We start from the raw sequence: 20,246 nt of genomic DNA, 5'->3' as shown, positions 1-20,246 counted from the left end.
CGCAGTGGAGCGCTGACGGCGCCATTTTGGGAAGAGGCGGTATTTTTTTTTCCCGTTTCAAACGTTTTGCGGGCGGGAGGAGGAGGCGCCGCCTGAAGCGGGTAAGCGGCTCTCTCCCTCGGGGCGAAGAGGGTGGGGAGTCGCCAGACACGCGTTATTGCCCGGCGGCGGGTTCACACGCGGTGAGGCGACGCGCGGCGGTCCGCGGAAACACGCGTGTCGCGAGTTCAGACGTGCGCGCCCGCATCTTGTGCCCCTCGCGCGAGAAGCGTCCGCTTTCGACCCTCTGAGGAGGACTGAGGGAGATTTCGGAAAGATGGATGTGGGTTTCGAATCCGTATTAGGGCTAGGCCAAAATTTAGCCGCTGGCCTACCTCACAGGGCTGTTGTGAGGGTGACATTGGGAGGAGGAGAACCACGTGCGCCATCCCGAGCTCCTTGGGAGATAAAGGTAGCACGTATATAAATGAAATGAAATACGTGAAATAAGCAGTTATTGGGAAAAAGTAAAAATGTAATAAAATAGTTGCATGCAATAGGTAAAATAAATTATTATTATTATTTATTGAATTTCTATACCACCCTATACCTGGGGGTCTCAGGGCGTTTCACAGAATAAAATCAAGATATAAAATCACAAAATACATAAGAAAAATAAAAACAACAACCGCCGCCCCCTTCCACAAAAAAAGCCAACACTTTTTAAAAGGGCATAGGGATGTAAATCAGATCATCCAAAGGCTTGGTTAAAAAGGAACGTTTTCGCCTGGCGCTTAAAGGTGTTTAATGAAAATAAGTAAAATAAACAGTTATTGGGGAAAAAAGTAAAAATGTAATACAGTCATACCTTGGGTTGAATGTGCTTTGGGATGAGTGCGTTTGAGTTGCGCTCCGCGGCAACCCGGAAGTAACGGAGCGTGTTACTTCCGGGTTTCGCTGCTTGCGCATGCACGGACGCGCAAAATGACATCATGTGCAGAAGCGCCGAAAAGTGACGCGTGTGTGTGTGCAAACGTGCCTTCGCTGGTTACATTTGCTTCTAGATGCGAACGGGGCTCCAGAACGGATCCCGTTCGCATCTAGAGGTAGCACGGTAAATAAAATAGTTATTGGAATTATGCGATAGATAAAATAAAATAAATAGTTATTGGAAAAATCTTATATGAAGCAGCCAAGCTTCTTGTGACAGCGTTAAGGAAGACCTGATTCACAGCACAGTCCATCCCTTGCGTGTTTTTATTTGTGTTTTTACATACAGTTCAAAAAGAATAATAAAAGGAGAAAAATTAAAACCATGGTAAACCAAGGGGACACAACAGAAAACACCTAAGGGCTTCCCTTCCTCTCCTTCTCTGGCTTCTTCTCTTTTGCCTTCCTTCTGCGTACAGTGGTACCTCTGTTTACAAACTTCTGGAAGTCCGTTCTTAAACCAAAGCGTTCTTAAACCAAGGCGTGCTTTCCCATAGCACCGGGGACTCAATTTACAAATGGAACACACTCAACAGGAAGCGGAACATGTTCCACTTCCAAGGCAAAGTTCACAAACCAAAACATCTACTTCCGGGTTTGCAGCGTTCTTAATCCAAGTTGTTCATAAACTAAGCTGTTCTTAAACCAAGGTACCACTGTATTCCGAGTTGCTTCCAGGTGGGAGGGTGGATAGGACCGCAGCTGTAAAGTGGTGAACTTTGGTTGGATTCCGGCTGCTTGTACTTACCTGGGAGCAAGTAAGGCTTTGGCATAGGTGTCCCTGGTGTTTTGCTGCTGCTGCCTTAGCAGGAGGACCTGCTTGAATAGCATGTCACTCACCTAGGAGGATTAGATTGGATTTGATATTTGTGTGCTGCTTCTCCAACAACAAACATTGAATTCAGAGTGCCCTGCTCGTAAGAATCCAAAACATGTTTTCGGTGTCTGTTTGTCTCAGGAGACAATGGAGGAGTGTGCCTTTGCAGGTGAGGTCAAGCTTGCAGCACCTGCTGTGTCTATAGTGACCGATACAGGAAAGTCATGTTTTGCTTCAGCTGATGCAGATGAAAGTATCCTATTCTGCTACTGCAGATGCACCATGGTTTTCATCTCTCTGTGCTCGTTGGTCCTCTGGTCACTGCTGTGGATACACAACTTGGCTGTCTGTCTCCAGGCACTACGATCCTGCAAGGGATTCTCACATGGCGGGGTTAACGTTGCCAGCCTTCATGTCACACTTGCAAACACACTTTGTAACAGAGAGTCGGTCCGTCAACAGGTCCGGCTTCTGAATTCATGATATTTATTAATGCTCAGCATGGCTGACTCACTGGTTTTCTCACTTGCTGTCATTTTTCAGAAACATGTCTAGCGGTTCCAGGAATCCAATTTGGTGAAATGTGTAATGGCTTGCTTGATTAAAAAAGGGAGCGTCTACTCTCCAGAATCAACTGTTTCTTGTCTTCTGGCAGACTGTAGCCTTAGCAATAGTAGTTGCTCCTTGAAATCCCACAGTTCAATTCAGTACAAGGACAGGCTCTATAGGTCTGCATCTCAAGCATTGGAGGCCTATATTGAAGATTTCGATCTCAGCCTTGTGTCGCCAGAAGTAAGACCTGGAAAAATCTGCATTACGCAGAGTACTCGTAAAGACCTAAGGTCCTCGGAGGACAGTTTCAAGCGCAAATATGGTATGTGAGTGTTATTCCATTTGTGTCAGGCAAAACCTTGGCCCCTGTTAAGGGTCGCTGGAGAGTGGCAGATGATGCACATTTTTTATTGCTTAGCTTACATAATTTTGATCTTATTTGCATTTCCTATCTTGTGATGCTTAGGCGGCTTTCAGTGAGAGATAAGTGACAAGTTTGTATATAGGATTAAAGTGAAATATAACACTCCACAAATGAGAGACATTGTAATAACATTAATAACTTCATAACATTGGGGTCATATTTCTGTTACAGCAGCTACTAGTTATTACTTTTATACATTCATGTTAGATGATGTGACTAATGTAGCAGATGATATAACTAGTTAAGACTAACAAGTGTTTTGGTTTAAGCAATGGATGTATTTTTATGCTGCTTTTCATACAGTTATTGCCTTTTAAAGTGGCTGTCATCGGTAATAAAAGAGGGGGGCTGTCATCATTAGACTTACAAGCTAAAAAGAGAGACACAAAAAAGGGGGAGTGGATGGGAAATGTAGAAGAGGGTGCTCAGTTCTTCAAGGGTAGAACAAAGTGGGCATTTATATCCAGTCCAGGCCAGGTTGATTTTCCCTTGCTGGTGCTCTTGCTTGAATAGCAATTACTTGTTGGTCAGATTGTACTTTCCCCTTGTTTCTGCAATTCAGGAGCAACATGCTTTCAGGCAAGGAGAAGGAAGCAAGCTCTCTGCAGCTGCTCCTTCTGTGGTGATGGATGGGACCAGATTGGTCTCTCGCTTGCCTTGATATTATACTAGGGAGGCAGCCTCTCGGTGCCCCTCGGCCACATTGCTGGAGGCAGAAGTCAGTGTTTTCTTCCCTTCTGCTCTACAGTCCCAGGACATCTATCAGCTGGATTTGTATGATCTTTCAGGTGGGAGAGGGGGAAGTGACAACACAGAACTTAGAATGGTAGCCAGAAAGTTTCATGCATGTGGCTTTTAGTTAATGTTCGTGAAGAACTGATCATACAAACAGTGAACAGTTTTGTTGCACATGAGTGATATGTCTGATTAAGCATTTTCATAGGAAGTGGCTGCTTCTATGAGCAAAGATACCTGCATTTTCTGCATGCACCCCTCAGAGAAGCAGCCGTTCCAACTTCCATGAGAATTTTAATGGATATTACATTACTCTTGCAAGTAGATCACTCTTATGTGCAGTTATTTGCACTATCCTGTACATGTCTTCTCATAAGCAATTCCCACAGACTTCATTGAGCAACCTTAATATATTTCTAGTAAAATTGCACCTTTCTAACATCTTTTAAATGTGTTTATGTTGCTGTTTTTGTTTTGTTTTTTACAGTTTTTTTAATGTGACCTCTCTCTCTCTCTCTCTCTCTCTCTCTTCTTGTTTTTCAGCTTTGGAGAAATTTGAGCAGCAAGCCATATTAGGGTCAGTTGTGCCACATCTGAGGAGAAAAAATGCCTATGATGCAGATATGCTTAGTCTCACTACCGATGATCTTCTAGCATTCCCTGCAGATGGTTCCTTACCTTTTATCCATGCTGCTGCCTTAAGACCTGTGCCTCAAAGTATCAACCAGAACAGGAAGTCGTTAACAGCATCTGCTTCCTGTGCTCATCAGGCTTCATCCTTTGGCAATGAAAAAGTATCGAATTTTCCTGAAAATCCAGGTTCCCCTTCATATCAACACTCTAGCAGAAATGTGAACGCACAACACAGATTTCACAGATATGACTCTGGGCAGTCTGTGAAGGACCACCTCATGGAAGAAGACAACTCAGAGTCTGTATTTCATAAGAACTATCCAAGGTGGCTTACAAGCCAGAAATCTGACCTAAGTGTTTCGGGGATAAGCAGCATTCCCAATTTCAAGTATCCAATCTGGCTGAAGAGTCATAATCTCTTGCCGGAGTCAAGCAATGAAAGTTCTACCTGGGCACCAGGTGGAGAGGACGGTACCACATTTTTGGAAAATAGCAAGACACTGATGAAGAGTCAAAACGATGTGGAAAGGTCAAGCCATCCTGGACGTTCTGGACATAATTTGTTGGACCAACAACATGAGCATGAAGTTCAGAGAAACTGCCACTATGATATTCCAAGTGCCTATTTCACACCTCAGGGCTTAAAACACAGGCATTCAATTACAGGTAACTCACAGGTGCACTTCATTTGGTGGTCAACAAGTTTTTGAAGCATGTGGTGATCATGAATCCAGACTGTTTCTTACATGTTTTCATAGAGAGTAAAACAACTTTCTGCTACCCTTATGCCCATTGGCCTGACACAGAAACAACACTGCCCAATCCCTAGCCATGGTTGGGTGTCAGTAGTGTAAGCTCACATACTCCTCCTGACTTCCATTATAATATCTGAGTTAACCACAGTTAGCATATGGTGAAGCCTGTGTTTTCACTAACCATAGTTAGCACCAAACCACAGTTTAAAACCATGTTTTTTAAGTCGATCTCTTGGACTTACGGTGGTTAGAAATAATCAGAACTTAAAACAGCAGCAGAGATTATGATAGAAACTAATAAAAACCTATGCATTATTTAAAAACTTGGGCAAACTGCATTGTTTTAACTTGTTTTTCATAATGAAATATTCTCTAATAAATCCATTTTAATGGAATAGCAATGCTTTTTATGAATGAGTTTCTCTTGTTGACTGTTTTCTTTTATTGTTGGGAGTACTTTTAATCTTATTTGATCTATAAGTTTTATCTGTAAGCTGCCCAGAGTTTGATTTTTATCACAGAAAGCATGATACAGTATAAGTCAGTGAGAGAAACGTTGCAAATTCTGACATGCCATTCTGAAATGGGAGGAGCAGCCAGTATTTTTCTAATTGACTGTGGCTAGACTCACTCACTTTGTCAATTAGATGAGTCAGTCTAATTGAAAAAGCCTCTTAAGTATATTCATAACGCCATTCCGGGTCTTGAGGTCTGTGACATTTTTGTGCCACTGTCAAATGCATACAAGAACAGCAGCCATTCATGACAGCAGTAATTAGTATGGCTGCTGTTGCCAGTGATCACTGTTCTTATCTTCTATACATTTGACCTAAGATAAGAACAGTGACCATTCATAACAGCAGTCTCACTAATTACTGATGTTATGAATGGACATGGTTCTGATCTTGTATACATTTGTCCTTTGCATAACTGTCAAAGGCCTACTGGATTCCACTTATTTCATGGCCTTTGGTCCTGCTGTTTACATTTTCTCTCTCTTACCCAGTGTTTGTCTCTGTCTGCCAAATGAGAATAACATTTCACACACGCCTAACCCTGCTTCCTTGTAAGCCCCATTTAAATCAATATGACTTACTCCTGAAGAGACATATTATGAATGGACTGTGCCCTTACTTTAACACAGTATACTTCTTTTTATTGCAGCAGATCTTCTCAACACAAAACTGTTATAACTTTAGATACGTGTGTTTCTTTTGGTTAACATCTAGTACAGTCATACCTTGGTTGACAAACAGAATCCATTCCGGAAGTCCGTTGGACTTCCAAAACGTTCGCAAATCAAGGTGCGGCTTCCGATTGGCTGATTGGCCCCAGAAACAATGCCAACAGCCGAAATGGATATTCGGGTTCCAAAGAAAGCTCACAAACCGGAACACTCACTTCTTGGTTTGCGGCGTTTGGGAGCCAAAACGTTCGAGTTCCAAGGCGTTCGTCAACCAAGGTACAACTGTATACACCAGATGTGAATTCAAGGTGACTTGCGTTTAATTGCTATTTTCAATAAATGATTTCAGATGAGGGTACTGATCTAATACTTCAGAAGACAAGAGGGACTCAGGAGACTTCTGCTGACGAATTAACCAATGCGCTGAAAAATGATGGCAGCCCTTGTACAGTGGATGTGTTAGAAGCAGAACGATCATGGGATAATGTTCCTATTGGTTTGTGAGTAAACAAGACATACACATAGCTTTGTTATGAAAGCATATCAAGGATATTTCAGTTTAACGTTCAAGAGTATGGTTCTTCACCATCTTAATTTGTACAGCAGACCTCCAACTGGCCTGAGCATGAGCAGTACCTAGGAACAGTCTTCTGCAATGAACTCTTGGTATTTTTCAGAGGACATAATAAGTGCTGGATCAGGCTAGTGGCCCATCTAACCTGGCATCCAGTTTCCCACAGTGACTAAATGCCTACAGGAAGCCCACATTCAGACCAGTATTAGAAGCTGATTGCCAAATGGAACCTTAAACCTGGGTTATGGTAGCCACAATGGAATGTCTAGGTGCTTTTTCTGCTGTGATTTTTTTTTTAAGTATTATTAATTTCATTTCTAAACCACTTTTTATTTTAAAGGGGAAAAATCTCAAAGCTGTTTACAACACATTAAAACATAAAACAATCCAGAATAAAATAAATTCAAGCTTCAAGGAAAATATTCCAGATCCTTCTCTAAGTAACATTTTGCTTTCCTCATATTTATTTACCTATTTAATCTATAGAACTGCCCCATAGCAGAACTATTCTAGGAAGCCAGTGGTTAGAGTGTTACACTAGGACCTGGGAGAGCAGAGTTCAAATCCCCACTCAGTCATGAAGCTCACTGGATGACCATGAGCCAGTCAAAGGCTCTTAACCTACCTCACAGGGTCGTTGTAGGGACTAACTGAGAAGGGAGGTGAACCATGTACTCCTTGGAGGAAAAGGTGGGATATAAATGCAATAAATAGCTCTTCTTACCTGCTTAAGCAAGCTGGAGGGCTAGCCAAATGGAGATGTCAGTTGCTAACCTGGCATCCAGAGATCTCCATGGGGTCGCAATTGGACCCACGCCAGTCGCAAAATGTGCCTGGAGCCTGGGGGATTTCTAACACTGATTCAGACACTTAACTGCCTCAGACATTGGAGATAGTAAAAAGGTGTCATGACTAGTTGCCATTGGTAGACATAACTTTCATGAATTTTTCTGTTGCTGTCGGGGTTAGTGGCAATCTTGATAACCTGTGGCAGCAAATTCCATAAATTAATGATGCAATGTGTGAAGAAGTAATGCTTCCTTTTGTTCGTCCTCAGTCTCCCATCATTCAGTTTTCTCATATGACCCTGGATTCTAGTACAGCCGTACCTTGGAAGTCGAACGGAATCCGTTCTGGAAGTCCATTCGACTTCCAAAACGTTTGGAAATCAAAGCGCAGCTTCTGATTGGCTGCAGGAAACTCCTGTGGATGGATCAGATGATACTGTGGATGGATCAGATGATATGCAGTCATATGTGTACAATGAGTACAGGTAGGGACTTAGCACACATCTCTGTGGGGTGCCAGTGCTAAGCTTCAGGGAGGTAGATGTAACAGTCCCAATCCTCACTGTTTGTCTCCGATCCCTCAAAAAGTCTTTAATCCAGTCACAGATGGTAGAAGAAAGGTCCACATCCATCAGCTTTTTAATAAGAATGTCCGGGAGGATGGTATTAAAAGCCAAGCTATAATCAATAAACAACATTCTATGCTATGGAAAAGCTGTTTTGTTAAGTGTATTAAAAAAATATATCAGCCATTTAACTCTGCTTACAGAAACAGAAACATCACCAAATCATAACACCCACAGAATATTAATGCTCATTGATACCAATGTTGTTATACTGTCTGACTTTCAGGACTGTTTTTGACTGAAAAAGTCTCCCACTGGTTTGTATACAGCTATGCTAAAATATTTTTGAGAATGAAAAACTATTTCAGACAAGACATTAAGCTCCAGATATCTGTCTACAGGAAAACTCCAGTACCTGTGTGTTGTGAGGAGGAGACCTTTCTGCAAAACCCCAAAGCAGGCATTAATGAATTTTTGGAAGATTGCTTAAAGAATGTTGGGCAGGTATGTTAAAAGTGAACCTTGAGTGAAGATCATTGTTGGCATCCATCTGTCTCGAGAGACAATGGAGTGTGCCGTCCAGGGGTTCTTTATCTTTAACCTATAACATATAGTACTAAAATGGAAAAACAGCCCTCCCAAGCACATTCCTAAAGAAACTTATGAAATCCTTTTAATATACCGGTAGATCTGGAGCTAAGGTGGAAAATTGCCACTTACATCACAATCCTGAACTTCACAGGGGAGGATAACTTTTTCAGCTGCTGTATTGAGTTCAATGTCCTTTGATTACAATATATTTCTTTAGTTCCAGGAGGACACATTCTCTGGAGGGAATCATCATGGCCCCGTGGAAGCTTTGAAGCTAATGCTGTTTAATCTTCAAGCAGTTCAGCACAGCTTTAACCAGAACAAAACTGCTGGACAAAAAGAGGAATTGAAGAAAGTAAGTTCTTCCATTTTGAATGAGACTCCCCTTGATGTTTCATTATTTTCCATATTTTTACCCCCTCTCTTGAAAAGACTGACTGAAAAATTGAGGCATAATTATCTAAATTCAAAATGACCTGGAAATAAAACCACATGCAGAAATGTTTAGCGTACAAAGCCTCTTAGGCGACTGGTGAGTCTGTTTTGATAGAGATGGAGAACTGTAGAGCAAAACTTGATCTGCTAAATGACTGAGAAGGATTGTAAAGCACTTGGCATGCTAAAAATTCTATATACAATGCCAGTGCATGTGAGTTTTATTTTATTTTATTTTTAAAAAAGCATACACAAAAACCTACCATTGTGCCTATAAACATGAACCTGGGGAGTTTAAACAGTGGCCCTTGATGCTACTTGCCCGAGCCAAGCAGTTAGATAATAGAAATATTGCTATAAGTATTTGTATAAGTGCTCATCATCCTTCACATACACTATTTCATGTATTCTTGGCAACAACTGTTTAAGTAGGCCAGTATTATCATTATCTTCAGTGGCACTTTACGAAAAATAAGAATCCAAGTATCTGCCCTGAAGCGTATACAGTCTAAAATCTGATTCAGGGAAAGGTGCGGAAAGTGTCGCAGGGATAAAATGGGACAAAAAACCATGTTGCTTCAGTTGCTTAATCCTAGACTTTACGGAGCACCGAGATTGTATAAAAGCAGAAAAGTTTGGATTTAATGAGAGATTTGAAGTAAGAGAGGTGGTTTGTTATTATGGGTGGGCACTAAGGCACCAAGTGAGTTCATGGCCAAAATAAGGGTTTTTTTGGGGGGGGGGACAAGGGGGGCAGGCTGCAGGCTGGAGTTTGAAAGCAGCAATTTCCTATCTGAAGATTGCCCAGTGCATTTTGATGAGAGAAGGTCTTCCTGCATCTTTTAATTGGAGCACCTGTTAAAATAACTCACGCAAAATAAATTGCTGCTCCCAAACATCAGCACCAGCTTACTTCTCACAATCCAGCTTTTGGCACAACTCCCATTCCTTCTGCAACTGTTTAATATTTGCTGCTGAATTTACAGTTAAAAGTGATGTGCTATTTTGCACAAGGATTTAAATACAGGTTGTTTGCCACCTTGAGCCACAGATTGTAGGAAAGGCAGGATTAAAGAACCTTGAATGAATACATAAGCCCAAGTACACGTAACCAGCTTGAAGCTGTTCCCCTCCCTTCTGTTTTCATTGTTTGTGCTGCCACTGCCAAGGTGTGATTTGAACCAAGGACTTCATGGCTCACAGTGTTAGCAACTACCTTTCACTAACACTGCAGCATGTTTTAAATAAAAAGATACAAAAAACCCTGTTGGATCAGGCCCGTGGTCCATCCAGTTCGACATCCTGGTCTGACAGTGGCCAACCAGAAGCCTATTGGAAGCCCAAAATAACAACAGCAAGGCTGATACTGTATTTTTCTTTTAAAACTTATACCTATTTTTTCTGTGCTGTGCCAGTGATGGCATATACTTGCGGGCCCCACTTTCTGAATGCATTACATTCTCAGAAAATAGTTCGCTAGGCAAGTGTTTGCATAACAAGCTCATGCTTTCCATTAATTCCTACAGAAGCATTTCTAATCCGTGGTGTCTCCGATTTCCCCCCCTCCCTGATTTCTGCCTGAAACTTCTGCAGCCAATCAGCAAAAGCCAAACAAAGAGAAAACTGATATGTCTTATCTCACTGTTCCCTGATTTGTCTGATTTCTCTTCCTCCGTCCATTGTTTCTGCCTAAAATGGCTGCCACCGACCAGCAAAACACAAGAAAGGAAGTGGACAAACTCTGGCTGTTCTCAGTTATCTGAATCAGCCATTTGTGTAACAACGTTTGGGTATAATTATTTGCATTTGGATAACGAGCATTCCGATAGAAGGACCTGTGTTCAGTATATTGCTTGGGATTCTGCTTATATTCTGATAAAACAGTTATACTTATTTGCTTATTCATAGGAAGTTTTAAACTTTTTCTCTGTATCTCCCAAGAGAGAAAGAAAGGATGTTCAGAAAGAAATGTGTCCTTGATCGATGCTGCTAAACAAACCTTGCTTCTTTTTCAGACTTTTTTAGATGAAGATGTGGAATTTAAACTGCATGATCATGATATCATCCCTGTAAAATCACTTCAGAGGTGAGCAGGCTGAGATCCCCAGACCTAAGTCTTGGCCCCAAACCCAATTACACCAATTAGTTCCAAATTAATACAGTTTTGTTAAGAGGGCTCCCATGCACCATTCTTGATGGATCCTTATGATCTAATATTACTGCATGTCATATTCTTATTTATTTCTATTACGTTCCATTTTTCAAAATTATCACATAATTAACAGCTTAATGATTTCTATTTGTGTTACTATATTATTCAACTTCCAAAAAAAGAGCTTCAAGTGAGGAACCATAGCTTTTTCCTTTTCATCCTGCATGTGCCACATCCAAAAATCAGTTGTTAGTTTCTTGGCCTTATATGCCTCGCTGATGTTTTCCATTTTCCTGTGGCATTTGGGGCTTTCTCCTTACTCCCACTGCTGTTGTATTCCAGCCTGGTTGGGGCGGAGCTGCAACTTCAAGGTTAAACAGGCTCAGCTCCTTCCCATAATACTCAAGCAGTTCCAAATCGACCACAGTAGATCCCTCCCTTCCACTGGCAGCGAATCAACAAGTTTTAGAGATACCCCAATTCTTCCTCCTACTGGGAAGGAAGGGGAAAGGCGATGTCATTCCTCTTCCAACATCCCAAAAGCCCTCACGCTGCTTTCCTTTCGCTGCTACTATACCATTTTGCTTTTTTTTTTTTATAAAAAAAAGGTTATATTTCAACATCTCTATGATTTCTTTCAGTCTTTTTTTTTGGGGGGGGGGTAGGCTCTAACTCCCAGCGACACCCTTCCAAACAAAGCAACCAGGCTCCCCCCCCCTTTACTCCTTTCAATCCTCATTCAGCTTTACATCTTCTTTTAAATCTCAGTGTGACATCGTACATCAAACCATCCTCACTTCTATATCTTAAAATTCAATATTAGGAGAAGGTTGCCAAATCATAAATGTAAAAACTTTCATTAAATGTAGGAGAGAGTCCCCCTCTCCACCATCCACCTCCAGCACAAGATAGAATTTTCTCCTGATTTCACACCTCAGTTGCATGCAGCTGATTGTTTCTCAGTTATTACAGTGGTGCCTCGCAAGACGAAATTAATTCGTTCCGCAAGTTTTGTCGTCTTGCGATTTTTTCGTCTTGCGAAGCACGGTTTCCCATAGGAATGCATTGAAAATCAATCAATGCGTTCCTATGGAAACCAACTTCAGACCAGGTCCGGGGACAGTCTGTCCCCCGACCTCTTCTGAAGGCTGGGGGGGGGGGGACAAGGGCTTTTCTTCCCACCCCCAGCATTTTAAAAAACCCCGGGACAGCGGAGGGCTTCTCCGCTGTCCGGGGTTTTTTAAAATGCTGGCGGGCGGGAGCGAAGCCTCCGCTGCCGCCCGCCAGCATTTTAAAAAACCCCGGGACAGTGGAGGGCTTCTCCGCTGTCTGGGGTGATCTTAAAATGCTGGCCGGCGGGAGCGAAGCCTCCGCTGCCGCCCGCCAGCATTTTAAAAAACCCTGGGACAGCGGAGGGCTTCTCCGCTGTCCCAGGGCAATTTAAAAGCCCCCGGGAAGGCAGGCAGGGGGGAGCAAATACTTTTGCCCCCCGCCGGCCTTCAGAAGAGGTCCTGGACCTCTTCTGAAGGCCGGCGGGGGGCGAAAGTCTTTGCTCCCCCCCCGCCTGCCGTCCGGGATAGCGGAGAAACGAAGGCTGGTGGCGGGAGGAGGTCTCTCCGCCCCGCCGCCAGCCTTCGGAGGAGGTCCGAGGACAGTGGGGAAGACGCGCTGCGCTTCCCCGCTGTCCTGGAGATTTCCCTATGGGCTTTCGTCTTGCGAAGGAAGCCCATAGGGAAATTCGTTTTGGGAAGCGCCTCCAAAACGGAAAACCCTTTCGTCTAGCGGGTTTTCCGTCTTGCGAGGCGTTCGTCTTGCGGGGCACCACTGTATGTCCATTTCTTCCGATGCGCACCTTAATGCCAATTAAAACCCACTTATATGGAGAACCTCTGCATCTAATGGTGATTTGGGGGGGGGGGGCGGTTTCGCATCAGGCTGTAAGTGCATAGTACCCATCGCCTTCACCTGTCCCCACGCTGATCTGTGCGGGGGCGAGCAATTGAGGTGATGACTGGTTGCCAATACCTCCTGTACCCCGAGAGGCTTATAGGGGATTGTTTAACCCTTCCATCTCCCTTTTTAAGCCTGTGCCTCTCTCCGATGTTGAGAGAGCCATCGCCATGGGGCGGGACAGGAACTGGAAGCCTGTTTGCATGGTTTTCTCTTTCCCACCTGCACCATCTTCATGAGGAAGGAAAATAAAGGAAAACTGGGCTTCTTCAGGCTTGAGCCTTTGTCACAGCTCTTACGAGCTGCAACAGGACTGCCTGCTTAGAGAATTTTAAAGTTGTGAGCTGGGACTTCTTTTCCTTACATCCATCCATCGGCTTCCTTTTCTGGATCATGCTGTGCACTAATTATTTATTTCTGAGCCATACTGTTAAATCTGGGTTGGGTATGGTATAACGTAACAGGTTGAAAGCAAGCTTATCTGAAAGTGTAGCCCACTCATATAGCCTTAACTTACTCCATTGCAGAGTAAAAGAAACGCATTGAAGTTTGGGGGCCTCAACTTAGGTCTATCACAGCCTGCTTATAGGTTTTCTGGAGGCATCTGGCCACCACCAGAAGCAGGATGCTGGGGTAGACGGATCTTTTGGGCTGATATAGCAGGGATCCTATGCATTAAAAGAGAGCCAGCAGATCACTAAAGCCTTGGTTCAACACATCGTTAATGGGCTGATCTGATGTGCTCTGAGAAACCGAAGGAAGAACACTACTATGCACAGAGATTGATGCTCATACATCTGTTTTGCTTTGTTTATAGGGCTTTACATCATTTATCTCGACTTAAAGGTCTGGTTGATGATCCAAGTGGCGGAGAATAACCAAAAAACAGTTATCAAGACACGAAGCATACATTGTCATAAATCTGTGAACTGGGGGAAATCCCTAGGGCAGCCTCTTAATCAAGACCTGGACATTCATGGGATAAATACTTCTCAAACTAGAGCGTATGCCTACCACTTCAGCTCAGCTGTGGTTTGATGGATGTTCTCTATTGAAATTTTTTTGACTTTTCAAAAACTTGCAGAAGCTCATTGAATGGGCTGGTGGCACTGAGTGGAATTTGGGGCTCCCCTCTTCTTCTTCACTCCCACAGGCGACTGGCTTCATCCATGCTGTACGCCATAAGAAGCCTTTGCAAGCCCCCTGCCTTCCGTGCAGCATGAGTTGCTTGGGGAAAGCCAGCTCTAAAACCTTGCTTGAATGCTTAGGTTTCACTGTTCTCTAGCACAACAGAGACAAGGTCCAAAGGATTAAGTGTCACCCACAGGCTATCAAAGCTAACCTTGGGAACGCAGGAAATCAAGATCATCAAACGAGAATGTTGCAACAGGCTTATTGCAGAAATTGCTTTTTGTTTGTCGATTCACTGTGTTTACACAGGTGGGAGGGTGATCTTCAGAATACAAGCTGCTTTCCTTTCACTTCCAATCATGCTTGGCATCATAGGATTAAATTTCAGCATAGTAAAAAATATACCGGAGGTTTCTAGGATGGCACATTCTGGAAACCATAATAGTCAAGCTATGATGTCTCCCGCTTTCTGCCTGGAAGTGCTATGCTATAGGCTTGGGGAACTATGATGAAATCCAGGAGTTTTCATAGAAATGTGTATTATAGCTCTTGTTCTGGAGGGAAGTTAAAAAAGTAAGTTCTCACAAAGTATACCCATATGAAGTGGCTCAAATATCTTTAAAAGTGCCTTTTCCCACATAGGTTGGGATATCATTTGTTGCTCCAAGACTGTTGGAATATATTTTTAAAAAATATATAAAGATTGATGCTGCTGGTGTCAGACACTTGGCTATATTTTCAACTAATGTTACCATCCGTAATCCTTAATCTTGAATAAAAAATGTTCAGCCTCTCTTTCAGTGCAACCCTAAGCATGCCTGTTCTGCTGTCTAACTAAGGGTCTACCGTCATGAACTTGGTCTGTTGGGTTTGTGGAGTTTAGCCTGTGCTGAAATTTTGATGCCCAAATTTCTAGCTCTTGGTCTCATGAATGAAGGACATTCTTCATCTAACTTTTGAGATACTTGGGTGATGGATACTGTGGGTTCCAGGTTGTGTTTGGGGCTGCAGCCACGAGGTGCTTCCCAAACAAAAAATGTGTGTGCTGTTTTTGGAAACCAGTTTGAGTTGCCTGTTTATAAAGCAAAACAAAAAAACCCTGTTCTTTGATATGCTGAAGGAGTATATGAATTGTCCTTAAGTTGGATCAGACACCTGAGCATCAGCTGAACAATATTTTGTGTGCTTTTTAAAATCTGGGGTGGGCGGGCTTTGAGAAAACAAGACACATGGATAAGATGTTCAACATGCTAAATAAAAGTTTTGCTTATCCACCACCAGGCTTGGGTTAGTAGCCTTCCTGGTATGTTGCATTAATGAATCCAATAGAGCACTAGGCAAGGGGAGAAGATTTTTCCACAAAATCCACAAGGAATATAATTACATGCAGTGAGTTCCTTTCGACTTAATTTCCATAGCCAGCATATTGATTATATAATTTATATATCCAAATATTTTTACCTTGGCCTTCAGCCAGAAAGGTTTGTATAGTGATTTACATAAATTCAGCAAACCCCAGACAGTTGCTGCCTCCAGGTTTACAATCTAAAATCCATGACGCGAAAGGAAAACGGGATGAGGAGGGCAGAGGAAAAGCTGGCACCAGTTCTTAAAATTACTTAAAAGTTCTAACAGTGACTAACGGGAATAGAAACTGTTCAGGGTGAGGAGTAGCTGAATGGAGTTGGCCTCTCAGCAGAACTGATAGTGTGGGCTTCACTTCCTATCTCTCCCTCTTCAGCAGCCTGATGGAATGGCTGTTGGCAGCAGAGGGAGCCGGGACGCAGCTGGAGCTAGTTTCTCAGGGTAGTCAATGGAGTGTCCCTCTGCAATGAATTAAGAATGCAGGCTGTGTCTAAGCAGAAATATTGTTAGTGCTATTCAGATTCTGAATCATTAGGAATTCACAGCAGCAGACATATTTGTTTTATTTGTGGAAACAATCCTTGTGCCAAATTAACCAAACTAATAAAGCAACAATCCAGTCCACAGGCAGCATAGTCTGAGGTTTCCATGTGTCAACAGAAATCTTCTGAGTTCGTGTCCGCAGCGTTCTCTACTGCATTTAAAGGCCGTTAGTGTCTAGGGACATTTTTCTGCAGGGTTCCCCCATCCGGCAGTTCGAATCCCTGTGATGGGGTGAGCTCCTGTTGCTCGGTCCCAGCTCCTGCAACCTAGCAGATTGAAAGCATGCCAAAAAGTGCAAGTAGATAAATAGGTACCACTCCAGCGGGAAGGTAAACAGCGTTTTCGTGCGCTGCTCTGGTTTCGGTGTTCCGTTGCACCAGAAGCGGCTTAGTCATGCTGGCCACATGACCCGGAAAAACTCTGAGGACAAACGCCGGCTCCCTCTGCCTGTAAAGCAACATGAGCGCCGCAACCCCAGAGTCGTCTGCAATTGGACTTAACTGTCAGGGGTCCTTTACCTTTACCTTTTTTAGTGTCTCAGGACATTTTTCTGCAGGGTTTCCCGCATCCTGTACGTGTACTTTCCCATCCATCTTACTTTAAATTAGGGCTGTCAATCAAGTGAAATAATTTTCAGTTGGTTCCTTGGCTAAAAGATGGCTACTCAGTTCAGTTTGGTTAGCATATTACCAAATCTTTATTGGTTTGATAGAGCATGCAATTACACAAAAGCTACATGTCCAGTTAGTCTGACGCCAGAATCAAGATAAGCTTGATTTCAGCAAGCATGCCCATGTGCTCAGGAATCAGGATCTTGTGCTCAGCCCACATTCCTGCAGCTGGTCACATGCTGGTTTTGTTAGTGTAGGTTTCAACATCAATGTGTGGACATCCCCAGGGGGTGTTTCCTTCAATGTGACCAAAACGGACCGGACCAGTAGCATGGACCCCCTCCTGTGGTAATCATGGGAAACACCCTTTGCCCCATTAACATAAAATGAGGATTCATGAGCGTCAGTTAAGTTGCATTAGCTACAATGTAAACCAGAAGGAAGAAACGGATTTGAAAGTGTGTAACTGAAACAAACCAGTTCCTAATTTTGGACACACACATTCAAATTAAATAAGCCAGAAGCTTAGACATGGTGATGTGAATTTTAATCGGCTTTAGTATCTTAAATTTTTGTAAGTTTTAAAGTATCTGTCAGAGGCTGCCTCAGGTCTCAGCTCACAAAAGACCAACGCCAAGATCTTTTTATATACAAGGATGTTTATTGCAGTTCATTAATGGTTCCACAACCGAGGCGCGCAGCCCCGCGTCTGTTAACCTTAGATATTTGAAGTCCCCTCTGAATCGGTCCCGCCCCTACACCAGTTTAAGAGGCTTGTGCTGGTCCACCTCTTTCTGTCTTTCCTTTTCCGCAGGGTCTTTCTGCCCTCCTGGGTTCCTTCCCTCCTGCTTTCCCCTGAAGCGGATTCCTCAGATGCCTGCTCCCCCCTCCTTCGTGCTTTGGGACCAGGTTCCTCCTCCGGGCTCTCTGCATTTCCGCGCGCCTCCACATTTAAACTTGGCGCGCGTTCGCTACCCCTGACCTTCCTCTTGACACTCACACTACTCCCTGTACTACTCTCCGCCCCTTCCGGCAGGACGTCCTGCCCCGATCTCATTTCCCTGTCTCCTTCCTGCTCTGCTCCGTGTGTCCCCCTGGGAACTCCCCCCTCTTCACTCCGTTCCTGCTGGGAAGCCGGCCCCGATCTCCCACTCCCACTCGGGGTTTCCCTGCTGCTTCCCTGCTCCTGGCAAGTCCCCCCTGTGACCCCCCTTGGCCTGACCAGGGGCGCCCCCTTCTGGGAATCCTCCGATTCACTTGAGAGACTCATGGAAGACCTCAAGTCATTGTCATCCTCTTCCTCACTCTCCTGAGATTCTTCCCCATCGCTCTCCGTCTCCCCCCTCACCTGTGCCTCTGTCCCTGAACCCCTGACATCCATCCCCCCCTCGAAGCCCCCCCTTCCCCCCTCCCGCTGCTCGGGCGCAGGTTCTGGGGGCTCCGTCGTTGTGGAGGTCGCTGCCGGACACAGGTCGTCGACGTCGATCTCCTCTGCTTCCAGTTCATTGTATGTGTGCTCGAACCCATGGTCCTCTCCCAATATGTTCACGTCCTCCTCACCCCCTGTTGCCTGGGTGGGGTCTGCTTGCCAAGGCCCCATCCGCCACTTCGTGCGCCAGTCCTCTTCTGGTAGGTCGTCCCACCAGTAAGAAGGGTCAGTGTCCACCCCCGAACATGATCACCTTGGAGGGCTCGACTCTGGCGTCGTCTCCACTGCGGAGGAGAACCCTCGGAAGGTGCTAGCGGAAAGTGTGGGCGTGAAAAGCCAATCGTCGAAAAACTGTGCTGGCATGGGCCTGTGTGGGAAAATGGCATGGAACTCGTCCTTGAGGAGGGGTTCGTCCAAAGCGTAGTCCGGCACCCAACTGTTGGCGCTGGCCGGGGTGCCCTCTCTGGCGAGAAAATACTCTACTCCCTCTTCCCCCCATCTCGAGTCCAGAATCTCTGTGACCTCGTTGATTGGTTCGGCACTAGGTGACCTCCCCCTCTTGGGCGACTCTCCGCTTGGGTCTGGTGCCGTCCCTGACTCCTGAAATCTGTGTGGAGCCCTGTAGGGGGTGAGCACCGACCTATGAAAGACCGGGTGCATTCTGGAACCTTCGGGGAGGGCCAGTCGAAACGCTACGGGATTGATCCTGGCCTCAACTTGGTACAGCCCTAGTTGCCTGTGTCCTAGCTTCTTTTTAGCTAACGACTTGGCCGGCACTGCTTGGGCCGCTAACCATACCCAGTCTCCCACCTGGATGTCTTCCCCCTCCCTCCTGTGTTTGTCCGCCTGCACCTTATAGGCTTGTTTAGCTAGCTCCAAATGTCTCCGTAGCTCGTCGTGCACTTCTTGCAATTCTGCTGCGAAATGGTCGGCCTCCTGTGGCGCCCCCTCCCCCGTCGTTACGAGCCCCGGGAAGGTTCTGGGATGCCTTCCATTGTTAGCGAAGAACGGCGTCACCCCCGTCGACGCGTGCTTCGTGTTGTTGTAGGCAAACTCAGCCATCGGCAGGTAATCCACCCAAGCCGCGGGTCGCTGATTGGCGTAACATCTCAGGTACTGCTGCATGATCGCGTTGACCCTCTCTGCTTGGCCGTTGGTCTGCGGATGTCTCGCCGACAACAGGTTGATTTTGACGTGCAGGATCCCTAGGAGCTTCTGCCAGAAACTGGAAACAAACTGGCGCCCCCTGTCAGACAGAATGGACCGTGGCAACCCATGCACCTTGAATACGTGGTCGATGAACAGTTTGGCGGTCTGCTCCGCTGTCGCCACCTTCGCGCAAGGAATGAAATGCGCCATCTTGGTAAACAGGTCTACAACCACAAGTACCGCCGTCTTGCCTCGCGAACTGGGCAGATCAGTGACAAAGTCCAGCGCCACCCTCTCCCACGGTTGCAGTGGCGTCTCCAACGGTTCCAGCAGTCCCGCTGGTTTCTGGTGCACTGGCTTGGACCTTTGGCACGTGTCACATCTGGCGACGTAATCCGCGACCTCCCCTCGCATCTGGGGCCACCAAAAGTCTCTGGCCACTAATTCCGTCGTCTTTTCCTTGCCGAAGTGGCCAGCGCTGGGTGCGTCGTGTAACTGCTGCAGAACCTTCGCGCGGAGATCGTCTCCCGGAACGTAGAGAGCGCCTTTACGGGTCAGCAGGCCATCGCGTATTTGGAACTCGTCGTCCTTCGCCGTGCCTCTCCGCACCTCTTCCATCTTGGACTGTGCGAACGGATCCGCCTGCAACGCGCGATGCACCGCCTCCAGGTCCACGGCGGCTGAAGCGCACGCCCACGCCTGCGGTGCAAAAATGTGCTTGGCTGCCGCCGGTGCCGCCTCCTCGAGATACTGCGGCTTCCTGGAGAGCGCATCTGCTATGACATTGTTGTCGCCTGGGATGTACTCTATCCTGAAATCGAAATCCGCAAAGAACTCCGCCCAGCGTATGTGCCTCTGGCTCTGTAGCTTCGCCGTGCGCCAGTACTCTAG

General features: G+C 45.2%; 1 protein-coding gene across 2 annotated transcripts; it reads left to right on the top strand.

The window, feature by feature from the left end:
- Window positions 1–2: 2 nt before the first annotated feature.
- Window positions 3–14,437, top strand: C11H18orf54 (chromosome 11 C18orf54 homolog). Of its 2 annotated transcripts, XM_028748766.2 has the most exons (8): window positions 4–101; window positions 2,330–2,660; window positions 4,041–4,796; window positions 6,421–6,571; window positions 8,401–8,503; window positions 8,808–8,945; window positions 11,041–11,111; window positions 13,945–14,437. In XM_028748766.2, the coding sequence occupies exons 2-8, from the start codon at window positions 2,375–2,377 to the stop codon at window positions 14,003–14,005; spliced, it is 1,566 nt and encodes a 521-aa protein (XP_028604599.2). In that variant the 5' UTR covers window positions 4–101; window positions 2,330–2,374; the 3' UTR covers window positions 14,006–14,437. The 2 variants fall into 2 exon arrangements, with proteins under 2 accessions (XP_028604601.2, XP_028604599.2); XM_028748768.2 differs by lacking the exon at window positions 11,041–11,111 and having other exon boundaries at window positions 3–101.
- The last annotated feature ends 5,809 nt before the right edge of the window (window positions 14,438–20,246 follow it).

The sequence above is a fragment of the Podarcis muralis genome, chromosome 11 (genome assembly GCF_964188315.1).
Source record: "Podarcis muralis chromosome 11, rPodMur119.hap1.1, whole genome shotgun sequence".
NCBI classification, from domain to species: Eukaryota; Metazoa; Chordata; class Lepidosauria; order Squamata; family Lacertidae; genus Podarcis; species Podarcis muralis.
This window is presented reverse-complemented; position numbering and strand designations above follow the sequence as displayed.